The following is a 17,683-nucleotide window of genomic DNA, read 5'->3' as shown; positions in this document are numbered from 1 at the left end:
GAGCATCCAGCGTGATCCGTTATGCATCCTCTGTATGCTAACATGTTATGTACACTAAGAATGCCAGAGGAAACAGGATCACACTTTCTTCTTTGGATGTACGTGAGAAGGACTGTACCGTTCAGTGTATTTTGTTGATGAGGAGTCACTTGCTGGACAGACACTGATGCATGTAAACATTTCTGGCAGATTGTGAACCCTGCCAAGGTGAAAGAGAAGGTGGTGGAACAGTTGAAGACACAGATTGTGGACCTGGAGAGATTCATTGATTTCTTGCAAGGTATGTTATTGAGTGTTAAAACTAATGTTACAAATCACAGATCAGACCTTACCCAGGTGCTTCTGTGTCTCTTTCTGACCAACTGATTCGAGACTTTAGTTGTTTCATATGTTCCTGGAATTAGCATGGGTGGGATTCTTCCGGTATAATGCCGGAAATCCAGATTCGATTATGGCCTTTTATTTTATTTTGTTTTTGGGTTCGGTTGAGGTTGGTTTGCCTGAGAACACGGTGTGTTCACTTCAGGATTCATGACATTTTTCAGTCCCACCCGTATAGACGTTAAGCCGTTGTGACTTGAATGAGGTATTGACTTTGACATATTCTAGATGTGTCTGGAATTGTGTGAGTGTGTGTGTGTATAACTGTCTGTGTGTGCGTGCATGTGTTTCTCTCCGTCTCTCTTTGCCTGCTTGTTTGCCTCATTGGCTGCCTCTTTGTCTGCATGCATGTACATGAGCCGTTTTAGCTAAGTGAAACAGTCAGTGCGTGTACCGTATTTTCCGGGTTACAAGGCGCTACAGCGCATAAGGCGCACCCCCCTTCTTTAAAAAAAAAAATGTAATCTAGGTTAACCTTTTAACTACCAAGTTTATTGTTCTGTAGAATCCCTCAGCTCCCAAGTTATTTTGAGCAGAGACGGTCAAAAACGGGTATGCGTGTTTAAATTATTATTACTCAGTTTCTCTTTGTCAGATTGATAAAAAAAATTGGTATGTTATTGGATAGGGATCAAACTTCAAAGAGTATGTGTTCTTCTTCTTGGTGGTATGTATGTCGCAGTGTTATCATGATTTATCTACCTGTTTACCTGTCAATAAAGTTGAAAAATTACGCTTACTTGTTGCTCCGGTATATCATCCGTTTCGCTGTCACTTGTTGATATTCATTGAACGATCAAAGTAGGTCAGATCAGCAGTGTTTACAGAAATGCTGATGTCGAAGCCAGAATCTTCTAATTGATGTCTATTTTCGTGGAGATAATCAAGCATAGTCATGAAATCAGGATCACTGTCATCTGAATCCATGTCGGCACCAAGCGCCCAAAAGATTTGGTGAAAAAAGATCGATTGTAACTCTCACAGAGATCGAAAGCACATGGGGAAAAAAGGCGGAAGTGAGACAATCCCACAATGCATTTGCAACCGTCTTATTACTACTGCTCGCGCACAACAACCGCAAACAACCGAAACAGATGCTACACCGGCGGTATCGGGCGGTATGGGAATAGCGGCAATGGCGGAAGACGGGCGGTATCGGGCGGTATGGTAGTTAAAAGGTTAATGTAATCCAGTCACCTATTGGGCTAAATGGCGGGGTAAAAACGGCCATACACGTAAAATTCCACTCGTGCAAAAACACGAGTGTACGTGGGAGTTTCAGCCCACGAACGTAGAAGAAGAAGAAGACCTATTGGGCGCAGGGGGCCGATAGGGCGCACCAAAATTGAAAAAGTATACCGGTAACAAACGGTCGAAGAATGAAAATAAGCCGCACATCAAAGGAAGAATACAGAGTGGAAATATGTGTGCTCTGTGTGTGCGGCGAGATCAAAGGCAGGTCCATTGTGATAGCTGGGTTGCCTTGTTTATAGACACTGACCTTCTTCCCAGGGGTCAATGACCCAGTTTTAGCTATGAGAGGTGGTTCCCCTGTCATATCTGAGAGAGGAAACACTTCCTGCACGGTGACTGAGTTTAACCTATGGGGCGGTCTCTTTGATGTCTTGAGAGGAAACTTGGCCAGGGTAGTACCTAGTAGCTGAAACATGCATTATCACAAGTTGGTACTCAGGCGGTCTCTTTGATTTTTTTCGTATTTCATACACGGATTAGGTGCTTCGTTATACAAGGCGCAGGCAGGGGTCAAACTCGAGGAAAAAAGTCGCGCCCTATGACCCGGAAAATACGGTAGTTACAATCAAAAATGAAACCATGCCTTTCGATTTGATTTAGGTGAAGCAAGCAGCCCTGGGCCACTTGGAAAACAGAGGTGTACTTGCCCTGTGCACAAGGTAAGAGATTAAAACAAAACAGCTGTGTATTTGATGTGACCGTCTTCTAAATCTGTGTTTTTATTCATCATCATAGTTAGGTTTCTACCCCCCGCGGGTTAGGGGGAAGAATTTACCCGATGCTCCCCAGCATGTCGTAAGAGGCGACTAACGGATTCTGTTTCTCCTTTTACCCTTGTTAAGTGTTTCTTGTATAGAATATAGTCAATTTTTGAGTCACTTGAGAAAAAGTGACTCTATGTAATCGGTCAGTGTTAGTCTGTCCGGCCGTCCGGCCGGCCGTCCGTAGACACCACCTTAACGTTGGACTTTTCTCGGAAACTATCAAAGCGATCGGGCTCATATTTTGTTTAGTCGTGACCTCCAATGACCTCTACACTTTAACGATGGTTTCGTTGACCTTTGACCTTTTTCAAGGTCACAGGTCAGCGTCAAAGGAAAAATTAGACATTTTATATCTTTTCTCGGAAACTATCAAAGCGATCGGGCTCATATTTTGTTTAGTCGTGACCTCCAATGACCTCTACACTTTAACGATGGTTTCGTTGACCTTTGACCTTTTTCAAGGTCACAGGTCAGCGTCAAAGGAAAAATTAGACATTTTATATCTTTGACAAAGTTCATCGGATGTGATTGAAACTTTGTAGGATTATTCTTTACATCAAAGTATTTACATCTGTAGCCTTTTACGAACGTTATCAGAAAAACAAGGGAGATAACTAGCCTTTTCTGTTCGGCAACACACAACTTAACGTTGGGCTTTTCTCGGAAACTATAAAAGTGACCGGGCTCAAATTTTATGTGAACGTGACTCATTGTGTTGTGAATAGCAATTTCTTCCTGTCCATCTGATGCCTCATATAATATTCAGAACTGCGAAAGTGACTCGATCGAGCGTTTGCTCTTCTTGTTGTAAAGATTTTAGTCAAGCAGTATGTAAGAAATGTTAAGTCCTTTGTACTGGAAACTTGCATTCTCCCAGTAAGGTAATATATTGTACTACGTTGCAAGCCCCTGGAGCAATTTTTTGATTAGTGCTTTTGTGAACAAGAAACAATTAACAAGTGGCTCTATCCCATCTCCCCCCTTTCCCCGTCGCGATATAACCTTGAACGGTTGAAAACGACGATAAACACCAAATAAAGAAAGAAAGAAAGAAAGTTAGGTTTCTGATGCACTTCAGTTGTCATGGGCTTGTATATTTAGTGAGCCAAAGCTTTGAAGAAAATAAATGGCTAGAGATTGGTTTCCCGTTCTGCTTGACTGAATTTGGTGGTAAGTATTGTAATATGGCAGACTTTGAATTAACAGGTGCTGCTATGATAGCCTTTAAATTATATATATAACCTTCATTTTTATGGTAGCTGTTGTTGGTTTGGATGGGGAAAGGGGTTCCTTTATTCTTTAGCTGCTGTACATACCTTTTTGTCTGTACAAAGATATTATATTGAGTCTGTATACATTTAGGAATGATTGATTTTGGAAAATTAAAAGCTCTTGCCTCCACAATTATTAAATTTAAAATCCAAGGCCATTTTTCTTGGGGGTGGAGGGGCGGTTGGGGGAGGGGGGATGCTGTTATTCCTGCCGATCAGAAAAAAGGCATTCTTTACATTGACTGCTAGATTTGATTTTGTCTCTTGAAGCCCTTTATAAGAACACTCACACATCCAAGTCTTAGTTGGTGCTGTAGACGGCTTCGTGTGCTTGTTCCTGATGTAAGGACTGAATGTTCCAAACTGTTTGGTTGTCGTTGACTTTTTGCATGACAACTTGAGTCTTCAGAATTGTGTAAAATCACATCAAAATGAATCAATTGCATGTAACTGCAGGTTCTTAAAACTTACTTGTAGAGCTGGAAGGTATAAACAGATGCCTGAATACATCTTTTTCTTTGTTGTTTCGATTTTGTTCTTTGTTACTTTTTTAGCCTGATTATTCTTTAATATTGTTTTTATTGTTGTTTTGCTGGAAGCTAAAGATGTTATTGATGCTTGAGGCCTTGGAATTAGATAAGGGATCAGTTTAGTCAGATGAACTCGTATGATTTTGTAACGCTTGAGAATATTAGTGCTTTTGCTTAAACTTGTACCTGAAACCAAATATTGTTATCAAATGAAGTTGCACAGCATATATGAGCAAAACGCCAGAGCCACAGGAAAGTGTTGCATGTATACTTAATATGATATTAAGAAGTTGTTCAACTCCTTAACATCTTTGTCTAATTTATTTTGTACAAGTGAGAAATGTAAAAATGAGAAACCTAAAAATGTGCTCAGATTGGTGTTAGAATGCAGCATTCTAAATGTAAATTTCAAAATGTTACAAGACTCTCCCATGAATTCTAGGGAAATTTGCTTTTTTTAACTGCATCCTGGGTTGTATTTAAGAATTCAATTCAATTTAATTCAATTCAATAATTCAATTCAATAAAACATTATTATCTGAATGCAACAAACAGAAATTTTTCTTTTGGCTCATGTAAGAAATAACATCACATAAAAACACACTTTGTGGTTGTTATCGCAGGGTTTACAAAGGGAGGTTCCACTGTAGTGTGAATCATTTTTTGTGTATAACAGGGTTCTGATGACTCCGATGGCCAGGACTGTTGTGGATCGTCTAAGGCTCGCTCACGCCAAGCAAAGGGCAAGGCACCAACACACAAACCTAAGGTACACTCTGTGTGTGTGTGTGTGTGTGTGTGTGTGTGTGTGTGTGTGTGTGTGTGTGTGTGTGTGTGTGTGTGTGTGTGTGTGTGTGCTGTGTGCATGTGTGTGTGTTTGAGTATGTTTGTGAATGGTTGAGGGGGTAGGGAGTATTGTGGCTTATCTCTTGAATTAGCACCTGGTAAGAGACGTCACATGCTTCAAGAATAGTGAACATTTTGAGATTCATTCAGTGTGATGATGAACCTCACACAGTACAGGGCTAACTCTTGAGAGTGTGTGTGTGTGTGTGCCCTACATTGTTCAGGGGTGTTGCTAGACATTTTCATGTTGGGACATTTGGCCGAAACTGTCAGAAAGCTTTAGGACATCTTGGAAAATTTCGGCTATTATTTTGGCTCATCCAAAGTCACCGCAACATTGAAGCACAAGACTCAAGAGGGGAACACCAATACATACAATCATTGTCTTAGGAACACAGATTACAGGGGCGGAGCAGTTAAGCCAGAGGGGGGAGGGGGGGTTACAACCTGGGGTCCAGAGTCACGTTGGGGGGTCTGGGGGGCAAAGCCCCCGTGAAGCTGAAGAATTTTAGCTATTTTATAAACAATGTGTGGCTTATCCTTGATTTTAAACATGATCAACTGGTGTCAGCTGCCACTCATTATTTCTTTTGACGTTAATATTAAATAATGAAAATTTATCTTCACTGATTTCTGCTCCGAACATCATATAGTATGGTTAGAAGTAAGACATGTCTCATACTGTGACAGTTAAACAATTGACTCTTCCCCCGGCTTTACAGACAGAAAAAAAAAATTCACAGACAGAATTTTATTTTTTTAAATTTTTTTTTGGGGGGGAGGGGTCCGGAACCCCTGTAACACCAATGTATTGTAAACCCCCCTCCCCCCCCCTAATCCAACCCTGGATTATATGTTGCATACTGCATCTGAAACAATTTAACTAAAACAGACACCAGTTCTCTGAAACTTTTATAAACCTTTAACTTTAAGTTCTTGAAAGTAAAACTCTTCCAATCTTGTGCAAATCTTGACAAGCCTTGGGAAACATGACTGGGAAAACACCAATAAAAGACTGTGTAGGGTGAGCCATTTTGCTTGAAAACCATGATTTGGAGGACGCTTTTCATTATCTGGCTCAGCAGATTTCGATTCGCGGTGACTATCGTCTGCTATGTCGTCTGCTTCGATCGACTCGACAACACCAAGCTTACTGCCACTCACACTGACATTGTCCACATTCGCGATGTTGCTGTCATTTGTCTGGAATCACTTACCTTGGCGAAGGGTAGCAAACCTTGGCCAATTTAGTTTTTTCTTTTTTGGTTGCGACATGATGTTCATATCCAAATCAAAAGCACTGACTGACTGATAAACTATCGCGAACTGGCGGACGCAAACGTTAAGAGTGTGGTTTCCCTTGTCCAAGGGAAACTACTCTGGCATCTATATTTTCGTCAATGGCTTCCGTTCAAAACATTGATGTTTCGTTTTTGGTATTCGCGAAGAAAATAAACGTCAGTCAGTTGACTTAATACATCGGCAGCAGTTTTAGCAATCAAAGCCTGACCAATTAAAATGAACTGGACAAACGTTCGCCGATTCAGGCGAATACTCTTCGGACATTTGGCCGATAGGGACATGAAAGTTTCGGCCAAAGTAAAAAAAATCGGCGATTGGCCGAAGGGCCGACCCAAACGACACCCCTGTTGTTTAGTGTGAGCTCCCTGCCTGACCTCTTTTCTTGCTTGGGAAACAATCAGGGGAAATGTCTGTTTATTCGGAAGGGAGAAAGACATATACGAAAGCACATTCTGCAATTGTATGCTGGGAACATACTTGTAGGATGATGCTACACATGAAAAAATCATTTAATAAATGAGTTAATCATGCTGTAACTTAGATGCTATTTGTTGTGTTATGATTTTATTGTGTATTTTTTATGTGTTTTTTAAAAGCACGGAGAGCACACAATAATTCTACTGTTTGCGCTGTGTAAGCAATGGAACACTATACAATGGAACACTATACAATGGAACACTATACAATGGAACCTGCCTTTTCAGACCTGACAAAAATCTGAGAAAATCAGGTTTGAAAAATGTGGGAATCTTAAAATGAGGGTAAATTTACAGAGGTTATGTATAGAAAGTCTGAGAAAACAAGGTTTTAAAAGGGAGGGAGTCTTAAAATGGGAGGGGGGGGAGGGGGGCTTAAAAGAGGGGTTCCACTGTATTATTATTATAATTATTATCACCAGGACGGAGAGCCGACAGCCACATCGCTGATGAAGAAGGCGCTGACAGTGATGCAGATCTACGTCATCAGCCAGCTGGGCTGTGGCAGCCGAGAGTTCAAGCGCAACATGCTGAAAAAGACCACCAAAGGAAACCACTGGGGGTGAGTGCTTTTCAACTTTATAAAGTCAATTCAATCACATATTCTTACCTCAACTCACATAAATGGCATTAATTCAGTTCATTGCTAAGATATTGAAGTAGTACTCGACCCTGGTAAGGGGGGAAGTAACTCCCTAAGAAAAACAATCCGTTGTCAAGGATGGGAGTCACCTCCCCTACCGGTAACCCGCACATGCGCGGTCCTGCTACCGGCCGTCATTCCACCCACTTCAACACTACTGCACAGACGTGTTGTTGTACTCCGGCATATTTTTTTGCCTTGGCCTTTTGTGGAAGGCCATTTGACCCTGGTCTTTGCGTTGCTATCTTTAGGTAAGATCGTTTCACTATCTCTTCGCTGCGCGTTGCGTTCGTTTGAGTATTTTCGCTGTTGTAATTCATCTCCACGTGCGCGTGTTCGATATTGCAAATGGCGGACAAAAACTCAAAAAGCAAGGGCAAACTTGTTTCCCTACTCTCTTCACCGGGAAAAGAGAAGGATAAAGACAAGTCTAAGTCTAAATCAAAGACGCGTGCCTCTGTGTCTTCTTCACAGCCTACTTCTTTAATTCTGGTTACTGACCCGGTGACTAAGAAGACAGAACGGGTTTCGCTCGACTCTACGTCACCGTCACCGGTTTTCCCTACGCGGGAACGTTCTACTTCTCCTCTCTCGCGCTCGCAGACGCCACGGTCTAGCGAGTCCGTGTCGCGGGAAGAAATTCTGGCTATGTTTGCTACTCTGAAACATGACCTAGTTGCCTTACATTCGGCGGAAAGGCCTGTCGCTCCCCTCCCGCCTGGCGTGGGGGGGGTGGCTTCTCTTTCTAGGCTGCGGCCGTCCGCGACGATCACGTCGGCTGATCTCGGGCCGGATTTTTCTGGTTCGGTTGCGGATTCCCCTGCCTTTTCAGGGGGGTTCGCGGCCTTAGCGCCGCCCGGTTCCAGCGCTTCGGCGTTGGGCGGCGTTTGTGGGAGTCCCCATCTTTTTGGGGGCTCACACTTGCCTGCGGGCCCGGGTTACGCTCTTGCGTCGCCGGGTTCGCAGACGGCTCCTCCCCGGCAGTACACCGTCCATCACGTGGCGGGTGCGCTAGGGAGCGGCGTAGCGCGCCAGCCTGCCCCCCTGGGATCAGTTTCGGCTGTCCCGGCCTCTGGGGGGCAGGCAGCAGCGTCTTGTTTGCCCAGCTCTGGCCTACAAGATTCTGTCGGCGGTCATCGACCTGTAGCTCTTGGTTCGGCTGCCGCCGTTCCTGGTTGGAGTTCGCAGGGGGTAGGCTCCTCTGGTTGCCCCTCGGGGCTTCCGGTCGGGCCTGCCCGCGGATTGTCGTCCTCGACTTCCGGTTGTGCTGTGGCAGGCACTTCCGGTGGAGGACAGCGGGCTAGTGGTTCCGGTGGCAGTGTCCCTGCTATCCCGTCCCTGGTTACGCATCGACTTCCGGCCCCGACTTCCGGTTCCGCCGCGGCGGTTCCGGTTGTCGGCGGTGCTGTTGGTGGACAGTTTGCGGCGCTTCCGTCTATTGTTCAACCGACTCTAGCCACTTCCGCTTCCGTGGACGGGTGGGTTTCCGGTTTACCGGACCCTCCTTCTGATGGAGATCAGGAAGGTTTTGGAGAGGAACAGGAAGGGGATGAGGATTGCTCTGAATCTGTTACCCCTTTACGGATTCCCAATAAACTGGGCCCTACTCTGGAGTTGGCTGCGGAGATAACCTCACGGTATTTCCCTGAGGGTGTCTCCGCCGATTCTACTGTGGTCGCACCCCCTCCTTCTGCTCTGGCAGATTTTGCGGGCGCGGGGGACACGAAGGCGAAGTTCCGGTTCATTGAATCTCCTTCCGTCCCTTTTGTGATGGCTCAGGTGTTGGCGGACGCTAACACACCCTACCCTCTCTTGGCTGCTCATGGGGAAGCCCCCCCGTCTGCTCAGCCTTGGCTAGCCCCGGTTCAGGCAGGCGGCGGCCTCCCAGCTAATTCAAGAAGATCGCGGCTGCCTAGCAGGCCACATTCTCTTCTCTCCTCGTTTTCGCTGCCCACAGCTCCACTTCCGGTGACTCCGGAACTGGCTCGCTTACGGCAGGACGGTTATAGCCGAGATAGGACTGCCGTGTGTACGGAACAGAGTCTACTCGGGCTGGAGGAGAGCGGGCGTTCTTCCCTCGAACTGACCTCCTTAGCGGAAACGCTCATTCGGTCTCTCACGAGAGCCATCGCTTCGTCCATCGAACCTTTTAGGTTCCGTGACGATGCCATTGAGGCTGATGCTGCCATGCTCTTGGCGGCCCTCGCGAAGGTCACTGACAGTCAGATGACTCTCGCTGCTCGGCTCTACTCTCAGGTTGTGTTTTGGAGGCGCGAGGCTTTTCTTAACGGCTCACGCCTGACGGATAAGGCCACCATAGACTCTTTGAGAGTCTCTCCCTTCTCAGAGGGTGCGTTGCTGGGATCACGCTCTTTGGATGCCCTCCGGCAGCAAACGGAGGAGGCTCGTGACTATCATGTGGTGCAACTGACGGAACTCGCTCTTAAGCAGCACGGTAACAAACCACGGAGTTCTGCACCAGCTGCAGGCAAGGCCTCGGGGCAGAAGTCGTCTCAGGCAGGTAGGGGTGGTTCACGTTCCCGCCCTTACCAGCGTAAACCTTCCTTTGGGAAGCGGGGGTCTGGGCGCAAGCCCAACCCCCAATGAGACCCCCCGATCCAGTCACCCCCCCAGCCTCTACCCTTTCGGTAGCAGGCGGCCTCTCCCGGGCCCTTCCAGTGTGGCTGTCTCGGACAAGCAGCCTATGGATCATGGGGGTGATTCGATCGGGGTTCCGCCTTCCTTGGCAGGAAGGCAAGGCCCCTTTGTCCAGAGCGCCGGCCAATTTCCGGTTCCCGGCCAGCCTCGACGCTCGGGAGGCAATTCAGGCGGAAATCCTTCTCTTGCTGCAGAAGCAGGCTATAGAGGAGGTTCTCGACCACTCCTCCTTGGGTTTTTACGGAAGAATCTTCGTTGTTCCCAAGGCTTCCGGGGGGTGGCGGCCAGTCTTAGACCTCTCTCCACTGAACCGCTTTTTGCGCAAAATTCGGTTCACCATGGAAACGCCGGCGACCGTCAGGGAGGCGCTTCGCCCGGGCGACTGGGTGACGTCCGTCGACCTGACGGACGCCTACTTCCACATCCTCATGCACGAGGCGGACCGGAAGTGGTTGCGTTTTCTGTGGGGGGACCGAATCTTCCAGTTTCGAGCCCTTCCCTTCGGGCTGTCACTTGCTCCCTGGGTATTCACCATGGTGGTGCGCCAACTTTGTGCCCTCGTTCGGCAGCACGGGGTTCGGCTCAGGGCATACTTGGACGACTGGCTGATCCTTCATCAGCAGGAAGCGCTCTGCCTTCAGCATACCCAGTTTGTCCTTGCCCAGGCTCAGGATCTCGGCTTCCGAGTCAACCACACCAAGTCCGAGCTGACTCCGTCGCAGACCTTTACTTACCTTGGCATGGCGTTCGATTCACGGGAGTGGACAGTCCGTCCCACTCAACGCCGGGTGGACAAACTGCAGGCCCTTCTGTCTTCCCTGTTAGGGCTTCAGTCAGCTCCAGCCCGGACGCTTGCGTCTGTACAGGGCCAGATGGAGTCCATGTCGTCCCTTATTCTGCTAGGCAGATCCCACAAGCGCCCGTTTCAGGCGGCGCTCAGTTCAGTCTGGAATCCGACTTCACAAGGCTGGGACGGCCCTCAGTTCTGCAACGGAGAGAACTTCTGTTCCGGCTTGGGACGTTCTGCTAGTACTCGAATTTCTCCGTTCTAGTGCTTTCGAACCTTTACAAGACGCTAGTCTTTCTGACCTTACGCGCAAAACTCTCATGCTCATACTGCTCGCTTCCGCGCGAAGGGGCAGCGAGATCCACGGCCTCTCAGGTTTAGACCGTGATATCACTTTTGAAAGAGACGGCTCGGTTTCACTGCGTTTCCGTCCCGATTTTCTCGCCAAAAATCAAAAACCTGACCAACTTTCACCGATCATTTCCATTCGGCCTCTTCGGGACATTTTAGCCCCCGGCGATCCGGATCTTTCTAACTGTCCGGTACGTGCGCTTAAGGCTTACTTGTTGCGTACCGCTCCGATTCGAGCATCAGCTCAGAAGTTGTTGTTTATTTCGATTAATACAGCCCGAAATAAAGACATTGCAAAAACCACGCTTACCAGATGGTCTTCCACACTTATAAGGCATGCCTATCAGTGGTGGCAGACACAAGGGGGGGGGCAGTCAGTCCTTCCTCTTCGATCACCTCGGACTCACGAGGCTCGAGCGTGGGCAACTTCCTTAGCTGTCCTCAAGTCTGGTAGGATGTCAGACGTCCTCAAAGCTGCATACTGGACGTCTCAAGATGTCTTCCTCAGCTACTACCTCCGGGACATTGCCAGCACTCACCCGGACGGTACCAACTGCCTCCCAGCCATGGTTGCCGCAGGCCAGATACTTCCAAGAGTTTAATGTGAGTATCCCACCGCCTTTATGTGCAATCTGCCATTTATGTGAGTTGAGGTAAGAATATGTGATTGAATCGAAAATTTCAAAACTAAATTTTCATTTAATTAATATACTTACTCAACTCACATCGTTTATACCCTCCCATCCATCCCCGCTAACATTATATGTGTTACAGGTGTGTGTTTCCGTGGGGGAATGACGGCCGGTAGCAGGACCGCGCATGTGCGGGTTACCGGTAGGGGAGGTGACTCCCATCCTTGACTACGGATTGTTTTTCTTAGGGAGTTACTTCCCCCCTTACCAGGGTCGAGTACTACTTCAATATCTTAGCAATGAACTGAAGTTAATGCCATTTATGTGAGTTGAGTAAGTATATTAATTAAATGAAAATTTAGTTTTGAAATTTTCGATTTTCAAAGCATTTAGAAGAATAAAAAGGATTGGCCATATTGAATGTTTGCAGGAGTCAGCCCAGCATTTTCAAAGACTCCAAAAGCTTAAGAGTTGCTGTCAGATATATCTTTAAACTTATTTTTTTAAGTCTTTTTTCAAAGCATTTAGAAGAATGAAAAGAATTTGTCATATTGAATGTTTGCAGGAGTAATCCCAGCATCTTCAAAGACTGCAAATGCTTGAGAATTGCTGTCAGAATTTTTTAATATTTTTTTATCATGCTTATTGCATGTTATTCAAGGAGACCCTTCAGTGTGTGGCTTAATTCTAAGGTATAATGAATAACCTTTTGCTAGGTTTGGACTTAAGAAGCTAAAATAAATAAATAATCCAAGGTGTGTCTCTGGGCACATGCCTTCTGGAACTTCAGTAAGCGTCTGGCCGTGAAAAGATTTCACATTTTTGGGCTTGTTTTTCTGTTCCAGTGATTTGCGAGCGAAGCTGGAAGTGTCCATCACACACACCCTGGAGTTTGCCCAGCAACAGCAGCACGAGAAGAAAGACTGGCAAGCAAACAGCTCCGACAGCGAGGAATACACCAGCGACACAGACGAGGTGAGGAGTCGGCTTTTGTTAACTGCAGGCTGTTGACAAACAGGTATGAACATTCGGTCTGAAATATATGAAACAGTATTTCTTCACTTGTTTTAGGAAATGGAATCCTTATTGAGTTAGATATTTTTACTGCTGTAGCTGCTGTGTGAGCTCTCGGCCACAAACCTTTTTTTCTGCTTGAATACATTGTTACTGCGCATTAGCTAGACTAACGAAGTGAATGTCAAGCCATGGTGCAGGGATGTTCTTCTAGTCGACAATGTTTGTGTTTTGCAGGCGGAACAGATGAGCAGCCCAGCTCTGACGCAGTGTGTACGCAAGGAACTGGCCATGGCTGTCCGCGATCTCATGCAGCACGGACTGATGGAGGTAAGGCCAAGAAAATAATTCAATGTTTCTGATTTCCCGATTGACCCTATTTTTTTTTCTCCCGACCCAAGAACTTTTTTTGACGGGAAAGTTACTCTCCTATGACATCCAGCTCGCACCGTTTCCAGCCATAAAGAGCCACATATGCCTGTGTAAATGAACAAATAACAACAACAAAACTGGAGATTCTTTGTGATGGTCTTTATGGGCAGGTGCTCGCGATCAAGAGGTGGTCCCCAGGACAGGTTGGACTGTACTTAGTTTGCCATGCTCTGCCTGTTGACTTGGAAACATGAAAACACGCATGCAGGAAAAAGAAGAAAAAAAACAAATTAGGTAGTATTGTATGCCAATTTTCTTTCCCAAGAGAGAAAGCAACCGGAATTTCCATTAGGGTAACCTCACAGGACTATATAAAATGTTATTCTTATCCTCATGTGCCATTACTGGTCTGTTTGCAGATGGGTCAGAGCACAAGCATGGTGCCGCTTGGCTGCTTCCCCACCCGCTCTGGGGATGTCACTCGCATGATGCATGCCTGGGATCTCCTGGCCAAGTTCTATGAAATGAAGGTAGATTTTGATGATCTCTTCTTCTTCTTGGCGTTCGCAGAGGTTACACGATCAGTCCAGCACTGGTGATAAATGTTGTCGTTTTCTCCAACTCCTGTCGACTGCCGTATAGTTTGGTCTGCAAGGGAGTTGGTGATGGCCACACTTCTTTTCGTTCCTCATCTAGTAAGGGACATCGCTGTAAGATGTGTTCCGCTGTTTGGTCTTCTTGACCGCAGGCACAGGTTGGTGATGGCGCCAGCTTGAACTTTCGGTTCATGTGAGCATTGAGCCTGTTGTGGCCAGTACGCAGCCTGATGAGGTTGACTTGCTGCTCTCTGGACATTGTGTGGTAGTCATCTCTGTTTGTCCTTGGCCTCATCAATGCCTTGATGATTGTCTTCTGCTCACTAAAGCTGACACTGTTTTCAGGTTGGTCTTCCACGGCTCCTTCTTTCGCCAGCTCATCTGCCCTTTCATTTCCTGGTATCCCACAGTGTGCTGGTATCCACTGGAGGACAACTCTTCTGGTTTGTCTGACCATATGTAATGCTTTGGCCAGCTGTGGGAGTTTGTCGTTCTCTAGGGCCTGTAGGACTGAAAGGGCGTCTGAGAGGAAGACAAGATTTTGATGATGATTTTGCTGGGTTTGAAATCTATTATATTGATTGAACATTGGATTTCCTTCTTTGAGCAATGTGACGTCAGTGGCCTACTAAATTTCATGTTTAGGTGGGTGGTCAAGACTACAAAAAAATGCATGCTTGTGAGCATTCAATGGTAAAAAATAGGGAGAATTCCATTTAAAATGGATTGATATCTGAATGTTTTTTGCATTGTTGACCAAAATTTGAATTGCAAGCGGCTGGGGTTAGTGGTCTGATTGCAGGCTATCAATGATTTGATTGAGCCCATTGTGTTAAAGCCGTAACCTGCCAGGGTTGTTTGGGCACTGCACTGACGAGCGCTGCACCAGCTGGCTCCACCTTAGTCAGTTGTGGGCAATTTTCCGTAAGCTTTTGTATAAACACGAGAGTTTGTCTCCAATTACATAGCCTGTGTCTAACCTTCAGTCAAAGAAATGTGAATCTGTAGATGCCTTAAGCTGCTGTTCACTCCATTCTTTAACATATTTCTTGCATGTGCCTCACTGAGTTTCTAGTGTATCAAGTCTTATACATACCCTCACCGTTATCACTGTACCCTCTCTTGTCCACAGCATGGGCGTGAGTACAATGAGTCACCAGCGCGCATGCTGTCACAGTCCTTTCACCTGGACATTGTGGGGGGCAAGCCCATCACCGCCAAGCAGACGCTGCTGGGAGCCATCGACACAGTGCTCAAGTCCCACGTTCCTCACAAACGTGGCGAGGATTCCTACTTCAAGGCCTTCATCTGTCTTGCCCTCAAGTCAGTTGTTGTTGTGTTTACAGTATTAATCTTGTGAATGTGTGAGTATATGTGGGTAGTTTTTATTGATGCAAGAGTGAAACAGCCAAAACTGAGAAATGTGAGGTAATTGTTAACGGTACCATCCTTCTCCCATACACTATGATCTGTCCAAAATGAATAGCGTGGCTGCATTCTGACTGTTTTGCTGGATTAATTTGGCTGATTGACAAATGTGTCAGGAAAGGGGCGTCAAAACAAAGCAAAACACACACTTCAGCATGCACACACCAAGGAATACACACACACGCAGGCATGCACACACACACACACTCGCCAAATAAAAATCCCAAGAACAACAACACAAAATATCAGTGGTTGTACTTTTGCTTTAATGACTTTTAGACTGTAATCTTTTATGTTAAATGATTGTTATTCCTTGTGCAGTGAGCGTAAACTGGTGACATGGCTTCGACTCTTGTTCAGGACGCAGACCCTCATTGACACGTACTATCAAGACTGGAGTTATGTGGCTCGCACAGGTACACGCTTGTCAATAACAATAAGCTGCACTCGCATTGGCGGATGCTTATCTTACTTGGCATCAGAATTTAGAAATGCTGGCGGAGGCTTTTCATACCTGGCATCAGAATTTAGAAAGGCTGGCATATTAGGGAAGCAAATTTCTGACTGAACATTTTGAATGTGCGAGTGCTTGTGTAGAGGACTTACAAGAAACACAAAAGTCGTTGTTCATGTACCTGGATTAAATTACATATTCCTACTCCGAATCACATGTAGCATTGACACAATCGGAGATGCTAGGTTCTGAAAAGGCTAACCGTCTAAGGGAAGCAACCCCAACCACAAAAAGTGTAAACGTAGCCATGGTAATGACCATACACCCGGGGAGTTACCTCCCATCGTGCATGCCATGTCACTACTGCTACTGAACACGTGGTTCATATCATTCGACCTTACAGCTTTCGAGGGAGCAGGTTGTTGATTTTTGGGCTCCCCTGTGGCTGCGCTGTTTGGTGTTGTTTTGACACCCACCGGCCACGTTACCGTCTATCTTGCCTCCTGCTTCGTAGTTGGTGAGCTCTTTCCATTTTGGTCATTATTTTGACAGGAAATTTGTTGTAGTTGCTGATTTTCGTCCGTGTTTGGACCTGTGATATTTCAGTGACTACTGTTGGCCGCCATTTTTGTTGTCAGCATGAGTTGACAGATTTTTGTGGCTAGGCCGATGTATTTTGGAGGTAAACGTAATTTTACCTTCTTACTTGCTTGCTGCTTTGTTTAGTTGGTAAGCTTGTTCCTTCTTGTCTTTGGTTTGACAGGAATTTATCTATAGTTGCTGACTTTTTGTCCGTTTGGACTCCTAAATGCGTTTCAGTAACTTATCTTGTGGCCGCCACTTTCGGTTGCTCAGCTTTCCTGACAGCTTATTTATGTGGCTAGGCCTATGTTATGGTGAGGTTCTCCTTACTTTACCTGCGTTTTTGCCTTCTGCTTTGTTAGTTGGTAAGCCATTTCATATTTCGTCATTACTTTGACAGGAATTTTTGTTATTGCTTAATTTTCGTCCGTTTTGGACTTCTAAATTTTGTCCAGTAACTTATCGCTTGGCCGCCATTTTGTGTATCAGCGTTGCTGACAGTGGTTTACTTGGCTAGGCTTTAGCAGGTATCTACCAGTCCGTAGGACTGGTCGTGGTTTCGGATTTAACATGTTTGTTATGTTTTGTTCGTTACTCTTTCTGCCTCGAACAAACACTTTGTGGGGCAGTCATATACTGTTGTACGTCCTGTTTCTTCTCCTCGCCTTCTCTGCCGTTAGCAGATCAGGTGTTGCAGGTGTCTGCTTTATCTTTGTGAAGAATTTTTCGCGTTCCAAGCCTGCGTCTTCCGTTGGTCCCGCTGTCTGTGGGCGACGTCACCTTGTTGGCTTCTTTGACGCTTCCGGCCGAGACGTTGTCTAGGGCGGATGTTTTGCTTCTTCGTCTTCTACCGCTGTGGTTGGCGATTCAAGTAAGTCGAGCTGGTCCACAGGCCCTCGTGAGGCCGTCGGACAGTCCCTGCTGGGACACAGCTCTTTTCGGCGGGTTCACGACCCGCAAACCCCTGTTCAGTCGCACCCTGGCTTCACTGAAGACCATTGTGTGGCTGAGCAATGGCGGCAGTTGGTTCCGGCTACTTCTCCGACGTACGCACCCGCTGGGGTCGTTTCCGGAGTTGTCTAGCCGTTTCCGACTGCTGCGCTTCCGGCACTCGCCGGAAGCATAGGTCCCCCGATGTACGCACCCGCTGTGGTCGTTTCCGGGGTTGACCAGGTCCCCCGATGTGCGCACCCGCTGTGGTCGTTTCCGGGGTTGACCGGACGTTGCCCCCCGGGCATTCGTCCTCTGTTCAGTCGCACCCTGGTTTCCTCGAAGACCATTGTGTGGCGGAGCAGTGGCGGTAGCCGTTTCCGGCGCTGCGCTTCCGGCACTCGCTGGAAGC

The 17,683-nt window shown here is 46.5% G+C and overlaps 1 protein-coding gene across 1 annotated transcript in view; it reads left to right on the top strand.

Moving 5' to 3' along the window:
- The window catches only part of LOC138971326 (RUN domain-containing protein 1-like), a 37,518-nt gene that overhangs the window by 13,946 nt on the left and 5,889 nt on the right, over positions 1 to 17,683 (top strand). The window contains exons 7-15 of the mRNA XM_070344046.1: positions 190 to 280; positions 2,236 to 2,294; positions 4,877 to 4,969; positions 7,247 to 7,386; positions 12,741 to 12,870; positions 13,147 to 13,239; positions 13,701 to 13,811; positions 15,010 to 15,200; positions 15,627 to 15,721. Coding sequence (XP_070200147.1) covers positions 190 to 280; positions 2,236 to 2,294; positions 4,877 to 4,969; positions 7,247 to 7,386; positions 12,741 to 12,870; positions 13,147 to 13,239; positions 13,701 to 13,811; positions 15,010 to 15,200; positions 15,627 to 15,721 — 1,003 coding nt within the window. The remainder of the gene's footprint in view (positions 1 to 189; positions 281 to 2,235; positions 2,295 to 4,876; positions 4,970 to 7,246; positions 7,387 to 12,740; positions 12,871 to 13,146; positions 13,240 to 13,700; positions 13,812 to 15,009; positions 15,201 to 15,626; positions 15,722 to 17,683) is intronic.

This window comes from Littorina saxatilis, linkage group LG7 (genome assembly GCF_037325665.1).
Source record: "Littorina saxatilis isolate snail1 linkage group LG7, US_GU_Lsax_2.0, whole genome shotgun sequence".
In the NCBI taxonomy this organism is placed as follows: domain Eukaryota; kingdom Metazoa; phylum Mollusca; class Gastropoda; order Littorinimorpha; family Littorinidae; genus Littorina; species Littorina saxatilis.
Note: the sequence above shows the minus strand (reverse complement) of the source record. Positions and strands in the feature narration are given on the sequence as shown.